Source organism: Panthera leo, chromosome F3, assembly GCF_018350215.1.
Source record: "Panthera leo isolate Ple1 chromosome F3, P.leo_Ple1_pat1.1, whole genome shotgun sequence".
Lineage (NCBI taxonomy): Eukaryota > Metazoa > Chordata > Mammalia > Carnivora > Felidae > Panthera > Panthera leo.
The window spans coordinates 10,894,307-10,917,731 of NC_056696.1; the positions used below are offsets into that span (position 1 = coordinate 10,894,307).

The 23,425-nt window shown below is 48.8% G+C and overlaps 1 protein-coding gene across 2 annotated transcripts; it reads right to left on the minus strand.

Annotated features, from left to right (window-relative positions):
* Positions 1-2,158: 2,158 nt before the first annotated feature.
* Positions 2,159-12,257, minus strand: CREG1 (cellular repressor of E1A stimulated genes 1). Of its 2 annotated transcripts, XM_042925507.1 has the most exons (4): positions 11,881-12,257; positions 8,477-8,596; positions 7,086-7,270; positions 2,159-3,439 (listed from the first exon to the last, which is right to left on the minus strand). In XM_042925507.1, exons 1-4 carry the CDS (start codon positions 12,232-12,234, stop codon positions 3,436-3,438), a joined length of 663 nt encoding a protein of 220 aa, XP_042781441.1. In that variant the 5' UTR covers positions 12,235-12,257; the 3' UTR covers positions 2,159-3,435. The 2 variants fall into 2 exon arrangements, with proteins under 2 accessions (XP_042781441.1, XP_042781442.1); XM_042925508.1 differs by lacking the exon at positions 2,159-3,439 and having other exon boundaries at positions 7,082-7,270.
* Positions 12,258-23,425: the final 11,168 nt, after the last annotated feature.

Here is a 23,425-nt window from a genome sequence, read left to right on the forward strand (position 1 = left end):
ACAGAGCACTAATACAGACCATTATTTGGTACCCGGAGGACCCCAATCTAACAAAACATCCTGCAGCCATTCTAAGCTGTCCTCATGAATGGTTTCTGGTAACATAACAAGCTTATGATTTAAGTGAAAGTGTGATATATGATCACTAAACAGCATGATCTTGATCTCATTTGAATATTTCATGGACACAAAAATTGGAAGAAAACACATCAAAATATTTGCAGCCATGCTGGCTGGTGAGATTATGAATTTTTAAGCTTAAAAAAATGTTTCCACACAGATACAGATATGTATACACACACACACACACACACACACACACACACATATATACACATATATATATACATACACACATATATATACGAAAAAGATAAAGTTTTATTCATTGATTTATACCTCCTTTGATTCCAAAAAGGACTTACATTATAATGGTCTTGTCAGATGAAAATTTATAAAGCAGCTGCTCTGAAGTGACAGTTTGGAATTCCCCTAAAAAACACTGACCTACAAGCTTTGCACAAAGGAGAATGGTTTTTTTTTTTTTTTCATTACTAAAACTGAAAACATGCCCCACTACAGGAAAGTAGGCTCTGCTCTTCGATTACTTTGTGACCTTCAGCCTGAATATTACTAAGAAGGGAGCCATGACATTAACAACCTCAAGCCAGATTATTTGTGCATTGATTTCATTGGGCCCTGCCGCATTTCATAAAGGATTGCCACCACCCCATTTCATGCCTCCAAGGAATCTGAACCTGGGCTAGAAGACAGAGTAAATGCCAATTATCGGCCACGGCCTGGTAAAGACAAACAGCCTTGACCTGCTAAGCACAGACCCAAAGCCAACATCCACCAAATGCAGCCAGCTGGGCTCAGGTTCCGTTCCCACTCCCTTTCTACTTTTATTCTTTTTTTGTTGTTGTTGTTAAAGTTTATTTATTTTTGAGAGGGACAGAGCATGCGCGGGGGAGGGGCGGAGAGAGCGGGAGACACAGAATCTGAAGCAGGTTCCAGGCTCTGTCAGCACAGAGCCCAACGTGGGGCTCAAACTCACAGACCGCAAGATCATGACCTGAGCCGAAGTCAGACGCTTAACCGACTGAGCTGCCCAGGCGCCCCTATTCTCTTTTGGTTTTAATTTTTTTTAATGTTTATTATTTTTGAGAGAGAGACAGCATATGAGCAGGGAGGAGCAGAGAGAGAGGGAGACACCGAATCCAAAGCAGGCTCTAGGATCTGAGCTGTCAGCACAGAGCCCCCGATGTGGGGCTCGAAATCACTGACCGTGAGATCACGACCTGAGCCGAAGTCGGACACTTAATCGACTGAGCCACCCAGGTGCCCAGTTATTCTCTCTTTTCTTGATCACGGCCTGCCTTGCTCTCTGCCAAAAAGCCAGTCACCATTTGATACACTCACCCCTTATCTGGTTAAGGGGGCGACGCTGTCCCTCTTTTGCTGTAGGTGGAATAAAAAGGGACCCGAAGCAAATGACATGGAGGGAGTGATAAATTCCTAGCAGCAACAGCATGAGACCAAGCCTCTGCTTTTCCCCTTGCCCCTACGAGGCTGCCTTTGCCCCAGTGTCCTCTCATCAAGGCCGTCCACCCACAACCCGGCCCAGGGTGTCATTCTTAAGGATCTGATCCCCATCTCCAAGAAACCAGAAACAAGAAACCAGCGTCTCCAGAAAAGTGGTCTACAGCACCCTCTGGTGGTCAGTCAGAACATAACAGAGACTTCGTCTTCACATCGAATTGTAAAGGGATCTCGGGCACCTGCTATGAAAAAGCGGTTGACTTTCCTATGTGATAACTGGATCTTACCTGAATACAGGTATGTTTTTATATAATATGATGGAGACAAAACTCACAACAGTGCGGTAAAGGTAGAAAAGCAGATACCCATCATCAACTTAATTCTATCACAAGGAAAGCCCCCTGACAAAGGTTGCATTCTGGCCACCCCCCCAAGTGTTAGGACACGATGAGCTGTTTACCAACAGGAAAAAGTCAGATTATTCACCGTAAGCTCTGAAACAGCCAAGGGCTGATTTAACAGCATGCTAAAATAAAAACGCAAAAGGGTTTCACCAGCAATGAAACAAAGCGTCACAAATATTAACATCTACGGTTAAGAAAATAAATCCAACACATTTCAGGAAAATAACGCTTTTAATTATGTTGAGGAATAAACCTATTTTGCCAAGTTTAAGATAAGTCATTTTTCTTAATCAGAAGCCGTTTGCTGAATTTTAGGTAGGTTCGTTCTGTAGTTTTCAAACACGATGACTCCCATTCAACTTCCTTCCTCTTAGCTAGCGATTCAGTGGCTTGATTCCTGACACACTTCTTTACGAGGCACCTTCCCTCATCTTCGGAAATCACGTATATAGGCCGCAAAAGCAAACAGTTTCTTCTTTTCTGGAGAAATGTGGTTGGTTTTTAAAGTCGCGTTATCTTCTCCCCGACGACCCGTTAGGTGGTAACAACATGGGAGCCATTTGAAGGTTCAGAAGAGCTGACGAAGCCTTAGGCCACTGTTGACAGCGCCGTTATTTGACAAGCTACAGAGTGCACTGGGCAGCCGCGGGCTTTGGACCTGGCTCAAGCTCGTCTATGTCCAGGAAACTTAACTTACAAAACAGGGAAATGATTTCCACAAAATCCCCTTCACCCCTCTTTTTCCTTTTGCAAGCCATGTGGGGGCAAAAAGTAAAATAAGACAGCGTGTACATGTGCGTAGGTGTGTCTTGAGTGGAGGACAAGGATTATACGGTGTCCACACAGGGGGGCAAATGACATTCAGAAGCTTTTATGGACTTCTCTCGTTCTAGGTAATTATCACTTCGGATTTGAAAAGTGGAAAAAGAAGCTCTTTTATAAGAAGTATCGCCCTACGTTGGATCAACACCACCCAGGACCGTCAGACACAAATGGACCACGGGGAGGAAGGTCCAGCAGTGGCCCGCCACAGTCTGGCTCGGCCACATACCTGCGGGCGCGCGGTGACACAGGCCAGCCCTGCCGAGCAGGCTTGGGCAGCCCGGGGGGCTTCCGGAAAGCACCCACACGTCTTCAAGTACCTTCAAACGCCAATGGGCAATCTAAATCTGGCACCCACCCCTCTTCCAGGAGCCCCGTTAGAAAACCATTTGGAATTGACAGACCAAAGCTTCTTGGGTCATAATGAAGGCATAACTCTATGAAAATTGCTTCAAAATTTGAAAAAAAATAAAAGATCCAGCAACCACGTCTTCTGAGAAATCCAGGATCGGTCCGGCGCTATCTTGTAAGCGAGCGAGCGAACGAGCAAGCAAGCAAATCAGCACGTGCATCTGGGAAACATTCCACAGAGACGCGTTAAGCCCTTCCAGTCTGTGGGAGCATCCCAAGCAACCCGCCGGGTGCTGTTAACTCGCTGTATTCTGCTTCACCTAGAGAAGGCAAGAGAGGGGAAGAATGATTTCATTAAACCGAGCTGACAAATCCTACGAGTTAATCGCTGACGACAGAAACTCCTGATCCAGAAGCTTAAAATTTGGAGCTAATTTCAGCCGCTTCAGGTACCCAAGAGTCGCCTGGGCTTGCTCCGGAGTTCTGGTATCAGCACGTGTAGGGTCGGGCCCTGGAATCTTCATTTTGGCCAGCGCCCCTCGCCTCCGAGTGCGGTGCCGGACGCTCCAGGAAGCGCCGCCGGGATGAAGCACAGATGAGCACCAAGGACAGCGGACAGCTCACTTAAAAGACAACAGCGTTTGAGGACAGAAGGGAATCAGCCAAGTTTCCCACGACACTGAGTTTAGTCGGGGAGGCGACCTGGACCCCCTTTCCTGCCGCAGTCTGGCCACAGCTATGAGGAAACCACGTCCAGGTGAGGGAGACCGGGCCAGAAGGTGGCTTACAGCCTCCTACTCCCCGTGCCTGTGCTGGGGAACCTTCGGGAGCACCGGGGGGGGGGGGGGTGGCTGGGGTGAGCACCCTGCAGCTCAGGCTCAACGGTGACAGGAGGCGACTGCTGATACCCCTGAGAACCGCCCACTCAGGGACGCCCGCAGATGCACCGTGTGGCGGCAGAACCTTCCGGTCCATGTGCAAATATGTTCGTGGTCTGGACCCAACAGTCCAATGAGCCACACCAGATCCGGTCAGGCCCCACGTGAGCCCTACTAAGTGGCACTTGTACTGAAGCTCTCTCGAGACTCCACCAGAATGCAACGGACTTCAGATGCGGAGGCTTTATGGCATCTGGAGAAGTAACATCTTCCAAAACTGAGCTGCACAAGCCGGCCATTCTGTAAAGTTCCAGAAAGCCACGAGGCCCCTGGGAGCGGTTCCCTCGGATCGTGCAGGCTCTTGGCCCTCACAGACATTACCCTCTCCTGGGCTACAAGCAAACGAGGTGGGTAGGATGATGAGGGGCCCACTCCCGGACTCCGAAATGGACAACTAGTGGTCAGACGTGTCTATCTCTAGGATTTCGGGTGTCCTGCCTTAGAAGGGGTCAGACTCTGGTCTAGCCTTTGGTCCTCCGCTCCAAAGGACAGGATAATGCTCCGTCTTTTCTCTGAGCTGCAGACAAGGCTCACTCGTCTGTGAAATAAAATGGGAACCTCAAATTTATCTCTTTTACTCACTTATTCAACAGGGGCAAGCTCATTTTTGTTATTAAAGCAAGCACTGCCCTCGGGCACGTCATTTATGCAAAAATAACTGTACATGAGAGATGGCCACGTCTTACAGAAGTAAACTTTAACCAGCTTACTGGAGAATTCACTGCCCGGTCATGATGCTGGAACTGCTGTGTCTGTATTCCTATAAAGTCAGGTGGTTTTGTGGGTCCAGAAGAGAATCACTGGCCTGTGCCTCTTCTCCTGCATATACAGAAGCAACATAAACACCACTGCCAGATTCTTTACTCAAAGGAGCTGAGGATCTTTGTCTCAAATTATCAGCCCGACAAGTAGCCAGTGTTTACTACACGCCTGTTCTGGGCCATGCGCTGTCCTAGGCCCTGTCTGGGATTGATTGACTAAATAAATAAAGCCCAAGCTTTGCTGTAAAGAAATTTACAAGGGTGATGGGAAGTCAACGCTCCAATGTGGAACTGTTCTACAATAGAGTAAGAGACAAAATAAAGAAACACTGAGAAGGAAGCCCCCAAATGACCATGACCTACGGGTCTAACTTAGCATCGCCACCCTAATCTCTGCAAACAGCAGCCAGTCATTACGGCAGAGGTGCGTCACACGGCTGACACCGGGCGAGGAGCCCAGCCAGCCAGCAGTGAGGTGACCGGAGGCACAGTCGATCTTCGTGGGTAGAAGCAAGGTGGGGGCCCCGGGGCTAGAATGCCAGGGTCTCGGTCCAGGCACCAGCACATACTGGCCATCAGACTTACTCTTCGGGGCTCCAGCTCTCCACCTTCCAGACGAGGAGAAACACTACCGAACGTCTGGTGGGGAGAAAGCAGGCGGTTCACGGCAGCCCGAACAGCGCCCACTGAGCCCCAGCTATCACTGGCTGTTAGGCCTTGAGGATGTCAACTATGCCAGTGACCCGTGTCACCCGGGAAAAGTCCCAGTCCTCTGTATTCCTTCATTTGAACCCTGACCTAATGTCAGAGGATCTGATCACACCCCTTTTTCCTGTTCTTTTCCCATTTCCAGGCTATTTTCTTCTTTGTTCTTTCCCAGGGCCCCTTGGGTGGCAACCTCCTCACCCCCAAGTGTCCACTTCCTGGTGGGTGTCCCACACGGCTCCCCAGCATTCACAGCACTGAGGTCGATGGGCGCAGGACCGCATGCTCAGACTCAGATGTGTGCCATTCGTAGTCCAGAAGTGCCGAAGTCTGGTTCTCATGGGAAAATGCCATCAGGGGCCAGAACTGGGCTCCAACCAGGGCCCCAAAGCATAGCCTTAAAGCAAGGTCCCAGGGGCGCCTGGGTGGCTCAGTCGATTGAGCGTCCGACTTCAACTCAGGTCATGATCTCACAGTTTGTGGGTTCAAGCCCCACATGAGGCTCTGCACTGACACCTCAGAGCCTGGAGCCTACTTCAGATTCTGGGTCTCCCTCTCTCTCTGCCCCTCCCCCACTTGTGACCTCTGTCTCTCTCTCTCAAAAATAAATAAAAACATTAAAAAAACAACAACGAAACAGACAAACAAGTTCTCAACCTGGTGTCCAAGCCTATAGGCAGAGTTCAGGGCTCTGTGAACTTGGATGGAAAAAAGAGGTTTTCATTAAGCTCTACCTGAAATTTATCATTTCCTTCAATGATGAATGTGGGCAATAAACCCCAGTGGTGACACCGTATCTGTGACTGTCATCAACAGAAATAAAGAACCCACAGATACTTTCACATCATGTTAGAGCTGTTGCAGATGTCTTAAATTAATTCAGCCCTCACTACTCAGAAAGGACAGTAATATTATAGACTCTCTACTAAATCTTATTTAATATGTTCACTAAAAAGTCAACACGTTTTTTAAAAGTCAACATGTGGGGCGCCTGGGTGGCTCAGTTGGTTGGGTGGCCGACTTCAGCTCAGGTCACGATCTCACGGTCCGTGAGTTCGAGCCCCGCATCGGGCTCTGTGCTGACAGCTCAGAGCCTGGAGCCTGTTTCGGATTCTGTGTCTCCCTCTCTCTGACCCTCCCCCATTCATGCTCTGTCTCTCTCTGTCTCAAAAATAAATAAATGTTAAAAAAATTTTTTTTTAAAAAGTAAAAGTCAACATGTTACTATACCACACGTTTAAAAAAATATTTTTATAAAAGTAGTTCAATCCATGTCAATACATTACATTATATTCATATAATGTATGAATTAACTTATGTTTTATAAATGTATTTTAATACATTCAATACATTGCATTCAATACAATATAGTTGGTTTCCATTGTATTTCCAATGTATATTATACTCCTAAAAAATATTCTGAGGGGGGATCAGAGGCTTTCCCAGCTTGCCAAAGGGTCCCCTGGTGGAAGAAAGAGTTAAGAGCCCCCTGGCTTTAAAAGATTGAGGACCGCAAATAAAAGCAGCAATATTAGAAAGAAGAAAGCTGTGTAAATACTTACTGAAATGTGACATTATAATATTCTTCGGGTGTCACTATTTTGGGTCCACCGAAGTAGTCCAGGACCCAGATGTTGGTTATATTCAACTTCGCAAAGAACCAATTGTGGCTGGAGGGCCACGTTTTCATCTCAGGGTGTCGGACGAACAGCGACTGCTTGGCAAAGTCCATTTCTGATTCGTTCACCTAAAGGACACACGTGATGTAAACGACTCATGGCCGCAACCCCGTTAAGGATGTGTGATTCTTCTACAGATCCTAAAGCGCTCATTTAGTTATAAATCCTGATCTTCGACTTAAGGAATCAAGAGAAAACGAAGGAAGCACGCAGGAAAGCAGAAAACAACAGAGTCCAGGTGTCGGCGGTAAGAGATTTACTGAAGTGGGAACCCATCACCAGCACCAGCTTTCGCGGCCGAGTGGTCATTTGGAGCTGTCAGAGTGCCCGACACCGGGCATGTTATAAAATGTCAGGGTGCCCGTCCCGTAGAACGTCAGCCCACGTACCCCAGGACAAGCCATCTTAAACACGGAGACGCAAGGTCACAAAAGATAAAAGTCTTTCAAAGAAGCACCGTGGAACTCAAGAGTATTTGCCGCCCGTCCTTTCTCTGGTGAAATGCAGCCACAGGGATGCGGCCACACGGAATGTCCAGACCATAAATCAAACTTGTCTGAGGTCAGCGTGGCTGACAGCGTCGCAAGGCAAATGTGCGGGTTCGGCAATCAGATCAGCGCTAGGACACCTTGCCCTCTGCCCTGCAGCAATCACCCCACTGTCTAAACCCGCGTCCGGCCTCCGGTAACGGGCACCCCTCTCCTCGCTCACTTGGTAGGCTCTCTGCCATAAGCCACTGTGAAAATATGGAGACAAGGAACCCACACGTGGGAAATACTGTGCAGTGAGCAGCATGGCCAGGAGCAGAGACCTCTGGTTGAGCAGACGCACCTTACAGAGCTACATCGATTCAGCTTCAGACAATAGTTCGCTTTCTGCGTAAACACCTAATCGAACACCTATACGAAACGAACTGATTTAAGTCTTTAGTTTTCATGAAATTGCATATTATCTCAACCACAAATCATTTTCATTTTATTCTTAAAATATCTCCTTTCATTGTTAATAGATGATGCTTTTTTAAAATTTATTTACTTATTTTGAGAGAGAAAGGGAGCACGAGCAGGGGAGGGGCAGAGAGACAGGGAGAGAGAGAATCCCAAGCAGACTCCACCCTGTGCGTAGAGCTCGGGGCTCGATCTCATGACTGCAATCTCGCGATCATGACCCGAGCCGATATCAAGAATCAGACGCTTAACCGACTGAGCACCCCCAGGCCCCTCAGATGATACTCTTCTAAAACCTGTCTGGGTTCTGGTGGGATAACCACTTACCTTGGTAACAGTTCCTGACAGAATTATGTGAGCACAGAGGGGACTTTGGGGATCAAATCCCTGTTTCCTGCAGAAGTTAGTCTGTGCCAAAGACATGGTCAGGGTAGCACGTGGATTCTCCTGCAGAGAGAAAATAAAGATACTCCCACATAAAATATTGTCTCTGGAGAGGTAATAAATTTCACAAGTTATATACACACTGTCCCTAGAGCTGGACATTCTTCCATGAAACAATGCGTTGTAAAACACCACTGACCACTTGAGAAAATCACCTGTTGGATAGAGACTGATCTTGACCTTTCCTCCCAAAAAGCAGGGGGTAGGGTTTCAGATTTAAAATGAACTCAGTAAGAATTATTTTAACACTCTTTTTTCTTAAGCCTTTAAGCTGTTTCATATGAACCAGAGAACTGACAATTACAGGATCACCCAAATACAAGGCTGGTCTAGAGCTTTCACTGAAAGATCTAAAGGCTTAGACTCTGATATGAAACTAGTGTGTAAAAATACCACAGTTGTTCAACGAGCTAATTGCATAGTTTAAGCAAGAAAGTAGCTGAATCATGTTTTTTGGTTATCTTACGTTAGCAGAAATTGTCATGTGATTTCAAAACTGGAGAAGTTGTTCATTCCTGTTTTAGCAGTAAAAGAAGAACACTTAGACTCAAAAAGTGAAGCAGGCAAAATTCTCAATTCTTCCTTATTCAGAAATCAGCTTCGTGAAAGACACTGCTGACAGATTACAGCAAAATTCACACGTTGCATTTAGCGCTTCAAACGGCTTGTGTGGAAAATTCTGCCATCTCATGGTGACCCATCACAACACTGGTTATAAAGGGAACTCCTTGAAATCATTTAGCCAAACGTTCACTGTCTATACACTATTAGGCAAGGCGCCATAGGAGGAAAAAAGAAAAAAAAAAAAAGTCCTTTCTCTGTGACTTTATAATGTGGTTGTAAAGTCAGACATAAACAAAACTGAAATAATGCAAAATGACACAGAAGAGATCAGGAGGCAGCGTATAACTAATCGCCAAGTGAACAGTACAGTTTAGGGTAAGGAGATGTCAACATAGCCTGGAACGATATGGACAGTACAGGGAGCCTCAGAAGATTTTCAAAATCGGGACAGAAGGGGGATGACGCATTAAAGGTAAAGGGCATTGCAGAAACAGAACTGGGAAAATGTGGGACATGACTGTAATGAGAAACCCAATCTACCTGAAAGAGAGGCTTCGGTGGGATGGGGGTGGGGTGGGGGGCTCAACTCCAAGCTAAAGAGTCAGAATTGTATTCTGTAAGGCCAATGTCTGTCTGTGCTTTCCAAGAATGACCTGCCTGGAGAGCTTGTTAAAATGCTGACTTCTGGGCTCCAGTCCCAGCCCTGGTGTTCGTATTTTTAACAAACATCCCAAGTGAATCTTACGCAGCTCTAGGCAGCCGGTTGTTGTTGAAGGCTTCTGGGCAGAGGGAAATGCTGAGTGGCATTGTGTGCATGTAATCGGGTGGGTGGGTGACAGGGAGAAGATAAGAGGCAGAGGCGGGAGGAAAAGCAGAAACTATAAACCAATCTGACTGGATAACTGATGGAATACGAGTCAGACTCATTCTGATGTGGCCACACCTTTTCACTGCCATCATGGATACCTGAAATCCTGGATAGGTTCCTCACACTGTGTCCCTAGATCTGTCAAAGACTTGAGCTGGAGTTCTACCTGGAAGTCATCAGTGGCTGGTCACTCACCAGTGACGTCTGACATCCGTACTGTCCCTGTACGTCTTACTTTTCCTCCTTCCTGCAACGCAGATGACCATATCCGCACGAGTTTAAATAGGGTCGTGGGCAGTAGTTCTCCATCCCCTCTCCCTCATGAGAAGCATTAGGGAGGGAATGGGGAGTTGTTTTTTTTTTAATAAAATACCTCGGCACTATATTTTTAAAAGTCTTCCCAGGTGACTGTGTTTGCAGCCAAGGTTGAGCGTCACTGATTGAACAGAATGAGCTTCCTTTGGGCAAATGCCTAAGAGGGTGGAGGGGGCTGGGAGTAAGGGAAGGGTGAACAGAGGTGTCTGTGCCTTAAAAGGAGGCAGCTGTTTCTGGTTGTGCTCAAAGAATTCAAGCCCCCAGGGCCACGGATCTTCCAAGAAGTTAAACATTTAGATCTGTAATTGAAATCTCAATTTTTGAATGGTGGTAGCTACAATAGTCCCCCCACCGCCGCCCGTTACCCACGGGGGGATACAACCCAAGACCCCCAGTGGATGCCTGCCTGAAACCCTGGATAGTACCGAACCTCATACGTCTTTTTCTACACACACACACACACACACACCTGTGACAAAGTTCGATTTATAAATTAGTCATAGTAAGAGATTAGCAACAATAGCAAATAGAACGGTACAATTATACCGTAATAAAGGTTATGTGGATGTGCTCTCTCCAAATATCTTCTTGTCCTGTACTCACTCCTCCTCCGAGGATGATGAGATGATCAAATGCCCACATGACGAGATGACATGGGGCGGCTTTTGCAACCTAGCACTAGGCTACTAGACTGTAAGACAACCCCTCAGAAGGATCTTCTGCTTCTGGAATGCAGTTGACTTCAGGTAGCTGAAACGCTGAAATGGAACCAGGGATGGGAGGGGGGGGGGGGGGGGACTACTGTAACTCAAATTTGTTAAAAACCAAACAGAACTCTGTGGACCAAAGACAACTGGCCCGAGGGACACGGGCAGCTCGTGCGCCACCATTCTGTGTCCTGTATTTTGACAGCAGACAGACCAGGCATAAGATTCCAGTTTGGCTACTGGCTCTGGGCAGGTTATTTAACCTGTCTTATGCCTCTAGTTCTTCATCCGAAGCCCACTGCTGGACTCAGTGCGCTGCACAGCGGTCACACCACTCTCGGGACAGCAGGGGTCCACCAGAGTTGTAAACCTGGCCCTGCCACAAAAGGTGGGCACGGGATGAGCACCCAGACCCAACTCAGTGCTGCTCCTAACCAGGGAAGGTCATGCGCACCGGGGGCCTAAAGACTGCATTAATCACTCACGATGTTGTGTATTAGCTTCCTGCTGCTGACAGGAAAATTCCTAGGAAGGGCAAGCCCTGTAAGACTTTTAATAACACGCGCAGCCGTGCCCCAGGACGAGTCAGGGATGCGAAGCCCTCCAAGTAAACACTGGCAAAGAATTCAACCCGGAGGCGGGGGCGTGCGTGAAATTCCCGGCACTGAGTTGCCCAACAGTCAGAAGGCTGCAAAGCCCGTCCGGCCAGCGCGGAGAGAAGAGGCAGGGCTGTGGGCCGCGAGCAAATTCTTCCCTCTGGTTGCCCCGCCCTCCGTCCCCGAGCAGAATTTCGGCGACCGAACGAAAGGCTGGCCCTGTCGCCGCCCGCTCACCTGCAGGTTGCCCACGGACTGCTGCAGCGGGCTCAGGTAGAAGTAGGGCACGCCGCTGCCCGCGCCGGGGGGCCCGTCGCTGAGCGAGAGGACGTCGGCGAAGGCCCAGCCGCGCACCACCTGGTCCGTGGAGAGGGTGGCCAGTGCGCCCCAGTCGCAGACGTGCGTCACGAAGCGGGCCACGCGCGCCGCGTCCTCGCGGGGCGGCAGCGGTGGCAGCGCCGCTGCGGCGTCCCAGTCCCCGTGACCCCGGCCGCCCCGGCCCCGCGCCGGCGCCACCAGCAGCGCCACCAGCGCCGGCGCCAGCAGGGCGGCGAGCAGCGCGCGCGCGGACCCGCGGACTCGGCCGGCCATGGCGGTGACTGCTGCGAGAGGCCGCAGCCCCGCCACCCACAGGCGCCCGAGGTTAGCCGAGCGCTCCCGGCCCCGCCCACCGCGGCGCAGGCCGGCCACGCCCCCTCCGCGGGGGCCAATCGGAGCCGGGGGGGAGCAGGGGGCGGGTCCCTTGCGCGCTCGGCTACCTACTGGGGCGGGGACTTGTTTAGCACCTCCCCACCGCACCTGCCCGCCGCCTCTTTCAGGGCCGGGGAAACTGTCCCCAGTGCGAGGTTTGCTGAGGCTTAGAGAAATTAGGGAAGTCGCCTAAATCATCCTGCTAGGAGAAGGCGGGCGTCTTCACACACACACACACACACACACACACACACACACACACACACAAGCCTTTTGAGAATACCTTTGGATACGGATATCCGACAGGCACGTGAGAAAAAATGCTGCATTTTCTCTCTATGCTCCTCTTTTCTGTTTACTTCACTATCCGTACCAAAGTGGGAAAGACAGAAGGCCCCAAGTTTAGCACCTTACAAGCTGCTCCTGGCCCAGGAGTCTCTCAGAGACACTAAGGGATTGTTGGTGGACTCTCGGTGTTCATGCACAAATTTGAACTTCTCGAAACCACTTTTGGACCTGTTAAGTCATCTGAGGGGTCAGTGCTTTCACAAATCTCTCACCCTTACTGCCCCTCTCAGGCCATGCACCTAAGAATCTTCTTCCAGGAAGAGCATTGTGAGCCCTGTTCGCTGTGCCCCGTGTGCTGTTCGCTCAGCGGTGGGCACCGCTACCTCAGTCCCATCCGGACACCTTCTCATGATGATATTCTAGGAATCGGTAAATAAGTTCATACCACCTGACCTACTTTCTTTGTACCCATAAGCTTTGGTCACAGCTCCTGGAGTGAATCCTACTCTTTCTGGCCTGGCTTTAAATCCCCATCTTAATTGTTATAAATGCTGCGTGGTGATGCTTGTGCAAGAGTTCGTCAGCTTTGTAAATCCGGCTCTGGCAGATACCTGGCCCTCTGAGGCTGAGCTGTTCAACACAGGTGAAGTAATTTCATTCGGCCGCTGTGGGCCAGTCATGTGAGCAGGTGTAGGCAACAGGTATGTGAGCCAAAGTCCGGCCTCTGCTTTCAAACTCACCCCCCCCCCCCTTATTCAGCCGAGAAGATTCTCAGGCTACTCAGTGAGAACTTCTGTATAGAAAGAAGACTGTTTACTGTGAACGGGAGTTTTCAGTTCCCTCTCGTAGACAAAGAACGCCGTTGCACACACTGCTTTCACCTTGGGGTGAGAGGAGTGTGAACAACCCTTCATCAAAGTCGGTTTCCTTTTTAACAACTGAATTGGAAAGAGCTTCAAGCTAGATGGGAAACTATGTAGGGAGAAATTTAAGAGGAGGAAAATCGGGTTTATAATTTTCAAAACAAATGCAAGTAATTTGAGTAGCTGCCTTAACCTGTTAAGGAAAGAGTGTACATAATTGCACATTTGGAGTTCTCATCTCACCACTGCCGCAGTCACGTCGTGGACCACGGGATTTCCATTTTACCTTGTTGGACCTCAGTTTTCTCATCTGAAAGGAGGTTGGATTAGATGGTATCTGACAGCTGTTTTGGCTATATAGTCTGTTAGCAGGCAAAATATGGGCCTTTGGTGAGTTTCACAATGATGTTTTCACAAGAGGACCGAAAAAATGTTTTTTACGTATTGCTATGCCCCTTACTGCCAGTATTCAGAATAACACCAGGCCCTAGTATAGCTCCATAGCAAAACAGGTGCCTGGAACTTGGTCTCCGTGCACTGGAGCTTTAACATGAGGTCTCCGGGGGCGCCTGGGTGGCTCAGTCGGTTAAGCGTCCGAGGTCGTGATCTCATAGTTTGTGGGTTCAAGCCTGGTATCAGCCTCTGCACGGACAGCTTGGAGCCTGGAACCTGCTTCAGATTCTGTGTCTGCTCCTCCCCTGCTTGTTCTCTCTCTCTCTCTCTCTCTCTCTCAATAATAAATAAATAAACATTTTTTTAAAAGAACGAGGTCTACACAACCCCCCAACTTCAAGCACCTCTCCTCAGTGTCTGTCTTTGCACTACTCCTGGTGCCCGGGTGCCCCACATTCTCCTCCTCATCTATGGGCATGGCCACCTCACTGCCTTCCAGATCTCCACTCAGATGCACTTCCCAGAGGTGCCTTCTTGACCGCTGTTTCTAAGAGGCCCTCCTCTCTTACTCTTCAGTGGAGAGCACTGTCCATTTGTTTCATAGCGATTACCACACTCTAATAACTATATTTATTTATATAGCTACTCGTTCTTGTGTCCCCTGCTGGAACCCAAGCTCCAGGAGAGCTGGAATGTTGTCTGTCTTATCCACCCCTGCATTCCCAATGCATGAAGTAGGCACTCAATTAATGCTTATCGAATGGCTGCCTGGCTAATAATATCTGATGGAATTCTTTGCACATAAGGCCTAAAATCAACAGTAGGAAGCGAGGTTGACCAAGCGGAGATGCTCGAGAATAACACTGAGGTACTTGAGCTCTTAATTGGCAAACCCTCCTCGTTGGAATATTGGGGAAAACCCTTAGCTAGGAGTGGTTGGACCAACCATCCAGACCCTGCTGCTTCTCATCTGGACTTTCCATCTCTATTTGAACAGGCTGAGCTGCTCTCCATCCCCCATGGACCCACCGGGAAATAGTTCTCTTTACGTCTGGGTTTGACCCTGGTCAAGAACCCACCCTGCATGCTCGCCCTTTTCACACAGTGCTGCCCTGGTTCTCTGACTGGGTCAGATCCACACTAGTGCTGTGTGGATGAGTTCACAAGGGGTAGAGGAAACGTGGAGGAAGGAACCTAGAGAAGGCTCCATATCAGGGGCAATTGTTGAGTTGAACCTCGAAGGATAAATGGAAGCTTCGTAGACAGCGAGAAAGTGGGCGGGGAGGAGGAAGGGAAGAGTTCTACACTGAGGAAGTAGAACATACACAGGCAGGGAGACACGGGGTGTTGGGAAAAAGGAGCTGTAGGACGAAGGGAGTATAAAGAGCCAACAGTGGGTGGTGGGCCTGTTGACGCCAGGGACTGTGGTCACCTCCAGGGTCCTCTGGGAGCAGGTCTGCTTCTAGGCTCATTCACAGGTAGGATGCAGTCCCTAGTGTGTTTTCGAGTGAGGGTCTCCGTTTCTTGCTGGCTGCTGGTTGGAGGCCTCCCTCCAGTCCTTGTCACATGGCCTCTGCATAGGGCCGTTCACCTCCTGGCAGCTGGCTTCGAAGCAAGTGGATGAGGGAGAAAGACAGAGGGCCGGCAAGATGGAAGTCAGAGTCTTTCCATGACTTCTTTACAATGTCAGAGTGACATCCTGATGGGATGGGTGATGAGAAGGCTGGGGGATAGGGGCCAGGTCCCGCTGCCGTGAGCGGAGGTGGGGGACCATAAACCCAGAGCGTTACTGTTAACGTGACCCGCTTTGTCTCCGGGCAAACAGAAGCTACTTAGGTAGGTAAAGCTGTTGTTGGGAAAAGGGGGAAACCATTAGCTAGTCAGCTGGCTAGAGACTGTGTCTGAGGCAGATGAGAAGCTGGCTTTGGTCAAGGTCTTCAGGTGACAGGCGGCAGACTGAATCCCCCTGTTGCTTCTCCACAACCTCCGAGATGCTTAGGTCCAGTGTCGAAATCTTCACTTCCCCAGAAAGTGGATGAGTGGTGTGGGGAGGGGTGGGGGAGTTAGGGAATGTGGGGCCATTAATAGTTTTTCCTAAAAAGGGAGAAGGACAATGAAAGCTAAGTAGCGACAGACAGAACTGAATCGTCAAGACGCTGCGTGGCCCGCATATGAGGCCCCTGCGTCATTTAGATCTTAACGCACCATTCCTTAAACCACTGTTTGAAAAATATTTCTAAGTTTTCATGTTTATTTATTTATTTTGAGAGAGAGGGAGAGGGAGAGAGAGAATCCCACGGATTCTCGGGCACAGAGCCCGAGGAGGGGCTTTGATCTCAAGAACCGTGAGATCATGACCTGAGCCCAAATCAAGGGTCAGACGCCTAACCGACTGAGCCACCCAGGTGCCCCAATATTTCTATTTTTCATGTAAGGAGCTTTTGCACGATAGAAAAAGCTACGCGTATTAAGCATGGGCTTTATTTTGGACAATCACAGGTTTTGATACAGACAAGGATGACTTTACTTTGGAGGTTAAATTGTGACAGAAGGTACTGTTAGCCGCCGGGTGACCACTAGAATACCAGCTGTGGTAACTAGAATGAACTAGAAGTCTTTTACAGGCTTCGCCGTATAGATTCCATCAAAAACGTGTGAAAAATCATAGACCAGAACAACCGGTAAAAAAACACAACTCTCAGGGGCACCTGGCTGGCTCAGTCTGTACAGCATGCGGCTCTTGATCTCAGGGTTGTAAGTTCGAGCCCCACATTGCTGTAGACATGACTTTAAAAAAAATTCTCATGCTCCTTAAGTAATTATAAGCAGAGCATGTTCCTTCTTTCCAGACACCCTCCAGCAGCTACTCGTTCCACTGAATGTCCGTACTCCTTTGCATGCCCACGAGGTCCTACCTGGGCTGCACCCGGCTGACCTCTCAAGCCACAGCCCCTCCGCTCACCCCCTGCCCCAGCCACGTGTCTCCTTGCCGTCTGCCAACACCTCAGACCTTTCCACCTCAGGGACTTTACCCTGGTCTTCCTGACTCCGGGAACTCACTTCTCTGAGCTCTTCTCAGCCTCCTCCACTGGTTAAGGACAACTTCAGGAAGAGAGACGCTCCCCGGCCACGCCTTCCCTCACTCCGGGCTCTGTGACCCCGCTTTATTTTCTTCCTAGCTAATTATGTTTGTCCGCCCTCTCCGCTAGAATGGAAACTCCGTGAGCAGGAGACTAAGTCGGTCGGTTCAGGCTGCTATAACAAAATACTACAGACCGAGTGGTTTGAAACCAACACAAGTTCTGGAATCTGGGAGTCCGAGATCAGGTGCCGGCATGGTCGGGTAAGGGCCCTGTGCTGGGTCAGCGGCTTCTCCTGGTATCCTCACGTGGTGGAAGTGACAAGGGAGCTCTGGGGATTTCTTTTCAGAAAAGCACCAGTCCCGACCTAATCGCCTCCCAGAGGCTCGGTCTTCTAACACATCACACCGGGCGTTAGGCTTCCAAGCTGTGGATTTGGGCAGGACGTGAATGTTCAGACCTGAGCAAGGACCCTGTGTGTGTTCAGTCCGGAATCGCCCCGGGCACAGACAGTGTTCAAGCACTGATGAGTGGACGAATTAGTAAATGGGTGATTAAATCACAGGCAATAGTTAAACATTTTGGGGGCTGGGTTTTCTTCTATAGCCTGTACAGTTTAGAGCACAACTTAAGATCCCATCTTAACGCCTGTCACCGGAGCATACTCCTTCGGTCTTTGCATCCATCTGTTCCCCCCAGTGAAAAGCCCCAAGGATTCTGGACACTCTTCAGACTGGGGAGCTGATCCTGTCACTATTGCCGTGTGCAAAAAGAAAGAATTTAACCCCTGGGAAACCACAGCCCTCTATGGACAGGCTGCATTCGGAACCTTGATCTGAGCTGTTGCAGACAGCCTGCTTTCTACAGACAGAAAAGCTTGAACCCAGAAGGCCAGGAAGCATCAAAAAGCAGCATCAGTCGCTGAGGAGGCAGAAGGGAAGTATCCCGTCACCGCAGGCAAGATCTCCAGCAGTGGCGCCGCCTAGAGGCCACTTCACACAGATTCTTGGCAACGGTGGTGTGAGACTGGGTACCGAGATGAGTTAGGACAGCGGAAGCTAGAACAGCCCTACAAGGCGCTGGAAGTCAGGAGAGTGAAGAAATCAAATCCCCACTCTCTGAATGCTTTCTGCTTTCACCCCACCCCTCCACGGCAAGGTTGACAATGAGGAGTTCATCTGTCTCTCCAGTATAACAGCAGATTCGCCTCCTCCTAATGATCAGGGTCTTTTCATGCTGATCTCTCAGCATGAGAAAGCCAAGGTGATGGGTGGATGCATGCCACCCCTGGGAGCCAAGACCTCTGGACCTGCAGAGCCCAGCATTGTGGAGCAGGAAGAGCACATTTCCAAAATAGACCACTTGGAGCCATGATAAGTAGGACCTCTCTCACTTTTACCCCTTTTCCAAGCCCCAGTAGTCTACCTACTGGGGACACGACACCGTATAATGATTGGTGGCCAGGAATGCATGCTTGGTCCAGGAGGATGACACCAGTCCTCACATGGTGTCAACTCCAGCCCAGCACCTCCGCTGTGCCTTCCAGAGGGCGTTCCGTGGCTCTCTCAGGATGGCATTTTCTGAGTGTTCTGGTAGGTGAAGGACCAGTGAATCTCAGGGTCATGGGCCCACTGCTGCTTCCCCTGTGCAAGCAGATCTCTTGGTCCGACGTTAGGTTGTAAGAGATCTCATTTCTGTGGATCAAACACTTCTGGACTTCCACTTCCCAGAAGATGGAATGAATATTCCTCTTCTCCATTCCTCCCACTAAGTACAACTGGAAACTCCGGAAATTATACACATATTAAAAAAAAAACCATAAGACTCTGAAAGGTGGAGAACAAGTGGGTGACCGGCTAGAGGCCACGGGACCTGAGGAACGACACGGTGGCGGTTTCTCTGGATTTTCTTCTGTCTCATGTCCCAGACTTGCAGTAAAGAAACTGGCAACCTGGAAACACCAATGGGCATAGATGGGGGAGGGGGGAGTCCCAACAAAAGTCTGTTCTCTTTAGCCAAAGACCAAGAATGGATCATTCTAGCAAGGCAGAAACTTTCAGACAGTAATCTCTCTACTCCAGCCAAATACCATAGAAAAAAGCTAAGACTCCACCTATGCCCAGCAAAAGCAGGTGGAGAGACTTTCCACCATCACCAGGCCATAACCACTCCCCACCCCCACACTGGGGTAGGGTCAGAAAGTAGGGCTCATGTGTCTCAACAGTTCTTCCAATGTGTTAGCCATTGTTTGGTCATACGGTCTGAATAACACGATGTCAGCAATAAGATGGACCAATGTGATGACCACGTCCCATGGCCCAAATGCCCAGGTCCCTCTACTATATTATTACAGAAGGAGGGAAGGTTCTAGAGGAGCAAGAATGTATACTTTGGACTCCCACATGAATAAGAACTGTTTCAGATTCTCCTTCCTGACAGGGCAAGAAAGGGATGTGGATCCAAACCGACGGCCACATACCACGGACACATTAGTGTTAATTCACTAGCAAAGAGCACGTGTCACAGCAGCTGCAGTTGAGGCTGTGACTCGGTAGACCTTGCCACAGTCTCCTGTCATCCTCCACGGTCCCTGTCAGGCCGGGGTGATAAATTAAATGGAGACACACCGGAGGCCACCAACGCACATCCTTTGTGCTCTCAAGGGTGGCACAAATCACCACTATTCTCCCCTATGACACGGATGGCGTAAGGGGACACCTCAGAGGATGGCAGCGGGCCTTGCCCGCTATGATACCTCACTGTTCAGGCCAATACAGGGTTCCTGCTGACCCTCAAGTTTGCCCGCTTCAAATTATACATTGGGGACAGGGAAAATGACCCCCGGGAGAGCCTGTGGACCCCAGGAGAGCAGCGGTGAGCCAGACCAAGGCCAGCTGTTACCTGGTCCCCACCTGCTCCTGCTGTGACGAGGGGCTGAAGTGATGCTTTGGGTTTCCAGGCGTCGTATCACCTTGAACCTCAGAATACACCCTTTTCTCAGCGTACAGTTACCTAACTACATAGCTCTTACTTTTCGTGGGAGGGAACTACCGGGGACATCATTGTCATTTACACCTGCCATGGTGTTACAAGGCCTTCTTCCAAGGGATTCAGCCTCTTCTCCGTTCATGGGTTCTAGGTCTGAAAACTGAGCCAGCTCTTAAAACTGAAAAAGGGATTTTTAACTCTTCATTGTGGTGGCTACTCCCAGTCTCCGAATGACGCACTGTGTGTGTGTGTGTGTGTGTGTGTGTGTGTGTGTGTGGATGCCCCCAAACAAGCTCTCAAGGTCTATTTGTAGGAGAACGTAGAGGACTCGAGCTTCCAAGAGTCCAGACACATCCAAATGAGGTGCTGCACTTTCAAAAAAAAAAAGGTGGCGGTCTGCCTTTCAAAAAAAAATGAATTTTTTTTAAAAGAGCAATTCTAGGTTCACAGGAAGAATGAGGGGACAGACGTGTAATGACACGCACACAGCATTACGATGTTATACAGAGTACTTTCGTTGCCTCCGGATCCGCTGGGCTCCACCTGTCCGTCCCTCCCTCACCCCCAACCCCACCCCCGAACCACTCGTCTCTTTACTGTCTCTATAGCTTTGCCTTTTTCACAGTGTCATACAGTTTGAATCATACAGTATGGAGGTTTTTCAGATGGGCTTCTTTCACTTAATAATATGCATGTAAAGTTCCTCTGCATCATTTCAAGGCTTGATAGCGCGTTTGTTTTTAGCACCGAACAATCTTCCGTTATCCGGATGTCCCACAGTTGATTTACTCATTTCCCTACTGAAGAACGTACTGGTTGCTTCCAAGTCTCGGCAATTGTCAGTAAGGCTGCTGTAAACATCTGTGTGCAGATATTTGTATGGACATAAGTTTTCAACTCCTCTGGGTGAATGCCAAGGAGTGCGATTGCTGGATTGTTCGACGAGTACACAGAGAATCCTCATTCCTCCCTCCCTAGCTTATGTCACTTATCTATAAGTACGCGCCAGCATGCGTTTGTACCGTACGCACACATGAGAGCTTGCGTAATCAAATGCATTGTTAGTATTATTCATTTGTCTACCAGACAAATGGAGGGAGAGGCCATCTTCCTTTCTGCCACATAAGGGAAGACCATCGAAGAAGATGGCCTCTCTCCCTCCATTTGTCTTTCAGATGCTCTCAAATGGTTACCTGGGAGGACAGTGTCTGGGTAAGTGTCAGCAAAGTGGCCCTCAAACTGACGAAAGCACGGACGTGAGCCTGGACGAGTTCTTGTTACTACAGAGCCCAAGAGAAGGTCTACGTGCAGACGTGGCTGCGGTTGGGGTTCAAGTGATGACCTCCAGGTCTGTTTCTTCCTACCTCCTCGCTCTGCTCTCCCCTGTGTTGGCTCCTTTCTTAGGCTCCAGGTGGGAGCAACCCATCATAACCTCACACATCCAGGGCCAGACAAGAGCCTCTGTGCTGGTAGTTCTCCAAGAAGTCTTGAATTTCTTCCCATTAGACCAAGTCCCATTGGTGGAATGTTATACAGCAATGAAAATAAATTCTCTCTGCCCGCGTCAATGTCAACGCACCTTAGAAATACGAAGTTGAGTGGGAAAGGTCAAGTTGCCGAAGGTGGCCCATCCTATAATGCCTTTTTTTAAGCTCAAAAAGAAGCAAAATTTAGCTTATATAGCTTATAAATAGATACGTGTGTGGCAAAACTATTTTTTAAAAAGTCTTAAGGAATTTAGGGCGCCTGGGTGGCTCAGTTGTTAAGCATGTGACTTCGGTTCAGGTCATGATCTCACGGTTCGTGAGTTCGAGTCCCACATCGTGTGAGCATGAGTCCCGCTTCAAATGAGCCCCACTTCTCTCTCTGTCTCTCTCTCTCTCCCCCTTGCCCACTTGTGCCTTCTCTAACTAGATAGATAGATGATTGATTGATTGATTGATAGATAGACAGACAAACAGACAAAGCCAAGGAATTTAAAACACAAAATTCAGGATAACAGACCTCTACTGGGGAAGTGGAGGGCTGAGAGGAAGACGTATCGGCAGTTTGGGGGGTATTGGTAATAATCTAATTTAGGTGTTATATATGTATATATAATATCTCTCTATATATACATATGTATGAGCATATTTACTTTCACATGAAAAAGAAATTTCTTTTCCCAGTCCGGCAAGGCAAAACTCATAAAATAAGCCCGAGACGAAAAAATAAAAACTCTTTCACCCGGTGACAAAAAAACCACACAGAAATGTGTTGTCAGTTTTGTGTGCCCAGGAAGGTTTTTTCGGGTATTCGTTTATCTGTTTTCTGTCCTTGGCCTGACATACCATATAAATGACTATATTTTTTTTTTACTTCCCATTTTTCTTTGGCTGCTGGGAAGCTCCAAAGTAGATTTCTGACTTCCTGCTCATCATTCTTGGACCCTGGGACCGGCCCTTTCGTATCGACAACCCCACTTCCTTTGTGGTCTTATTTCAACAGTTAAAATGGTGTCCGCCTCTCCGGTCCAGGCTAGAGATGTACTTTAGCCAGGCTGCAGTTGCTTTGACACGAATTTACCTTTTACCTTTTCATCTGAGGGGAAAGGCACAAATCCTAAGTGTGCGGCTCCCTTACACGTTCACAAACTGCACACACCCATAGAACCAGCCCAGGTGAAGACTCGGAATATTCCAGGCAATCGTGCTCACGTCTCCTCCCGGCGGTCCCCGCCTCTCTGAGGAAAACTACCAGCTGGCTTCTAACCTCAGAGATTCCAATTTGAAATTTTGTTTGTGTTTTTGTTTTTTAAATGGCGTTTCTGAAAGTTATATCTGGAAATCTGTGTTTCTGCCATCTTCTGAGGAAACCCAGTCAGGTGGCCTGGGCCTGAAGCAGGGGCAGCTGTCCCTTAGAAAGGTATGGTTTCTCCAGCCCCACCTGGCTCACCTCCTCATTTGTCACCTACCCGGCCACTGATATAAGTCTTACCACACTTGCCTTTTTCTATCACTTGACTCCAATGTCAACGTGTTTGTACTGTGACCACCCTGAGTCTTTCGTACAACAAGACAGCACTGGATAAACAAATAAGTAAATCAAAAAGGAGGGACAAGAGCTCCTCTCCAGCCATCGGATATTCCAAATAAAGAAACTTCCTTAAGGCAAGTGGAAAACAAAACAAAACAAGACAAAACAAAACAAAACAACAGAGCGAACCTAGTCCCGTTTACATTTCCTGGTTTATGTACCAAGGAATAACCTATAAGAACACATGGCGATTTCTTGAGCCCCTTTACCTTTCTAACATCTCTAATCTTTGACGCCCCCTGCCTCCCTCTTCGTGACAAATAACAGTAAAACTCCACACTGATACAGAACAAAACAAAACAGAAGTCAGGGGAAGCATGAGAAATCAGGTAACGAGTTCGAGTGGGAGACGTAATCTTGTCTGACGAGAAACACCCAAAACGTTCCCGGGACGGCCCGTGAAGC

Bases quoted from the DNA above. Each gene is read 5' to 3' on its own strand.
- CREG1 (XM_042925507.1), bottom strand. From the start codon at position 12,234: ATGGCCGGCCGAGTCCGCGGGTCCGCGCGCGCGCTGCTCGCCGCCCTG. The intron at 8,597-11,880 runs GTGAGCGGGCGG...TTCTCTCTGCAG, and splicing joins AGTCCGTGGGCAACCTGCAG to GAGAATCCACGTGCTACCCT. The intron at 7,271-8,476 runs GTAAGTGGTTAT...TGTGTCCTTTAG, and splicing joins TGTCAGGAACTGTTACCAAG to GTGAACGAATCAGAAATGGA.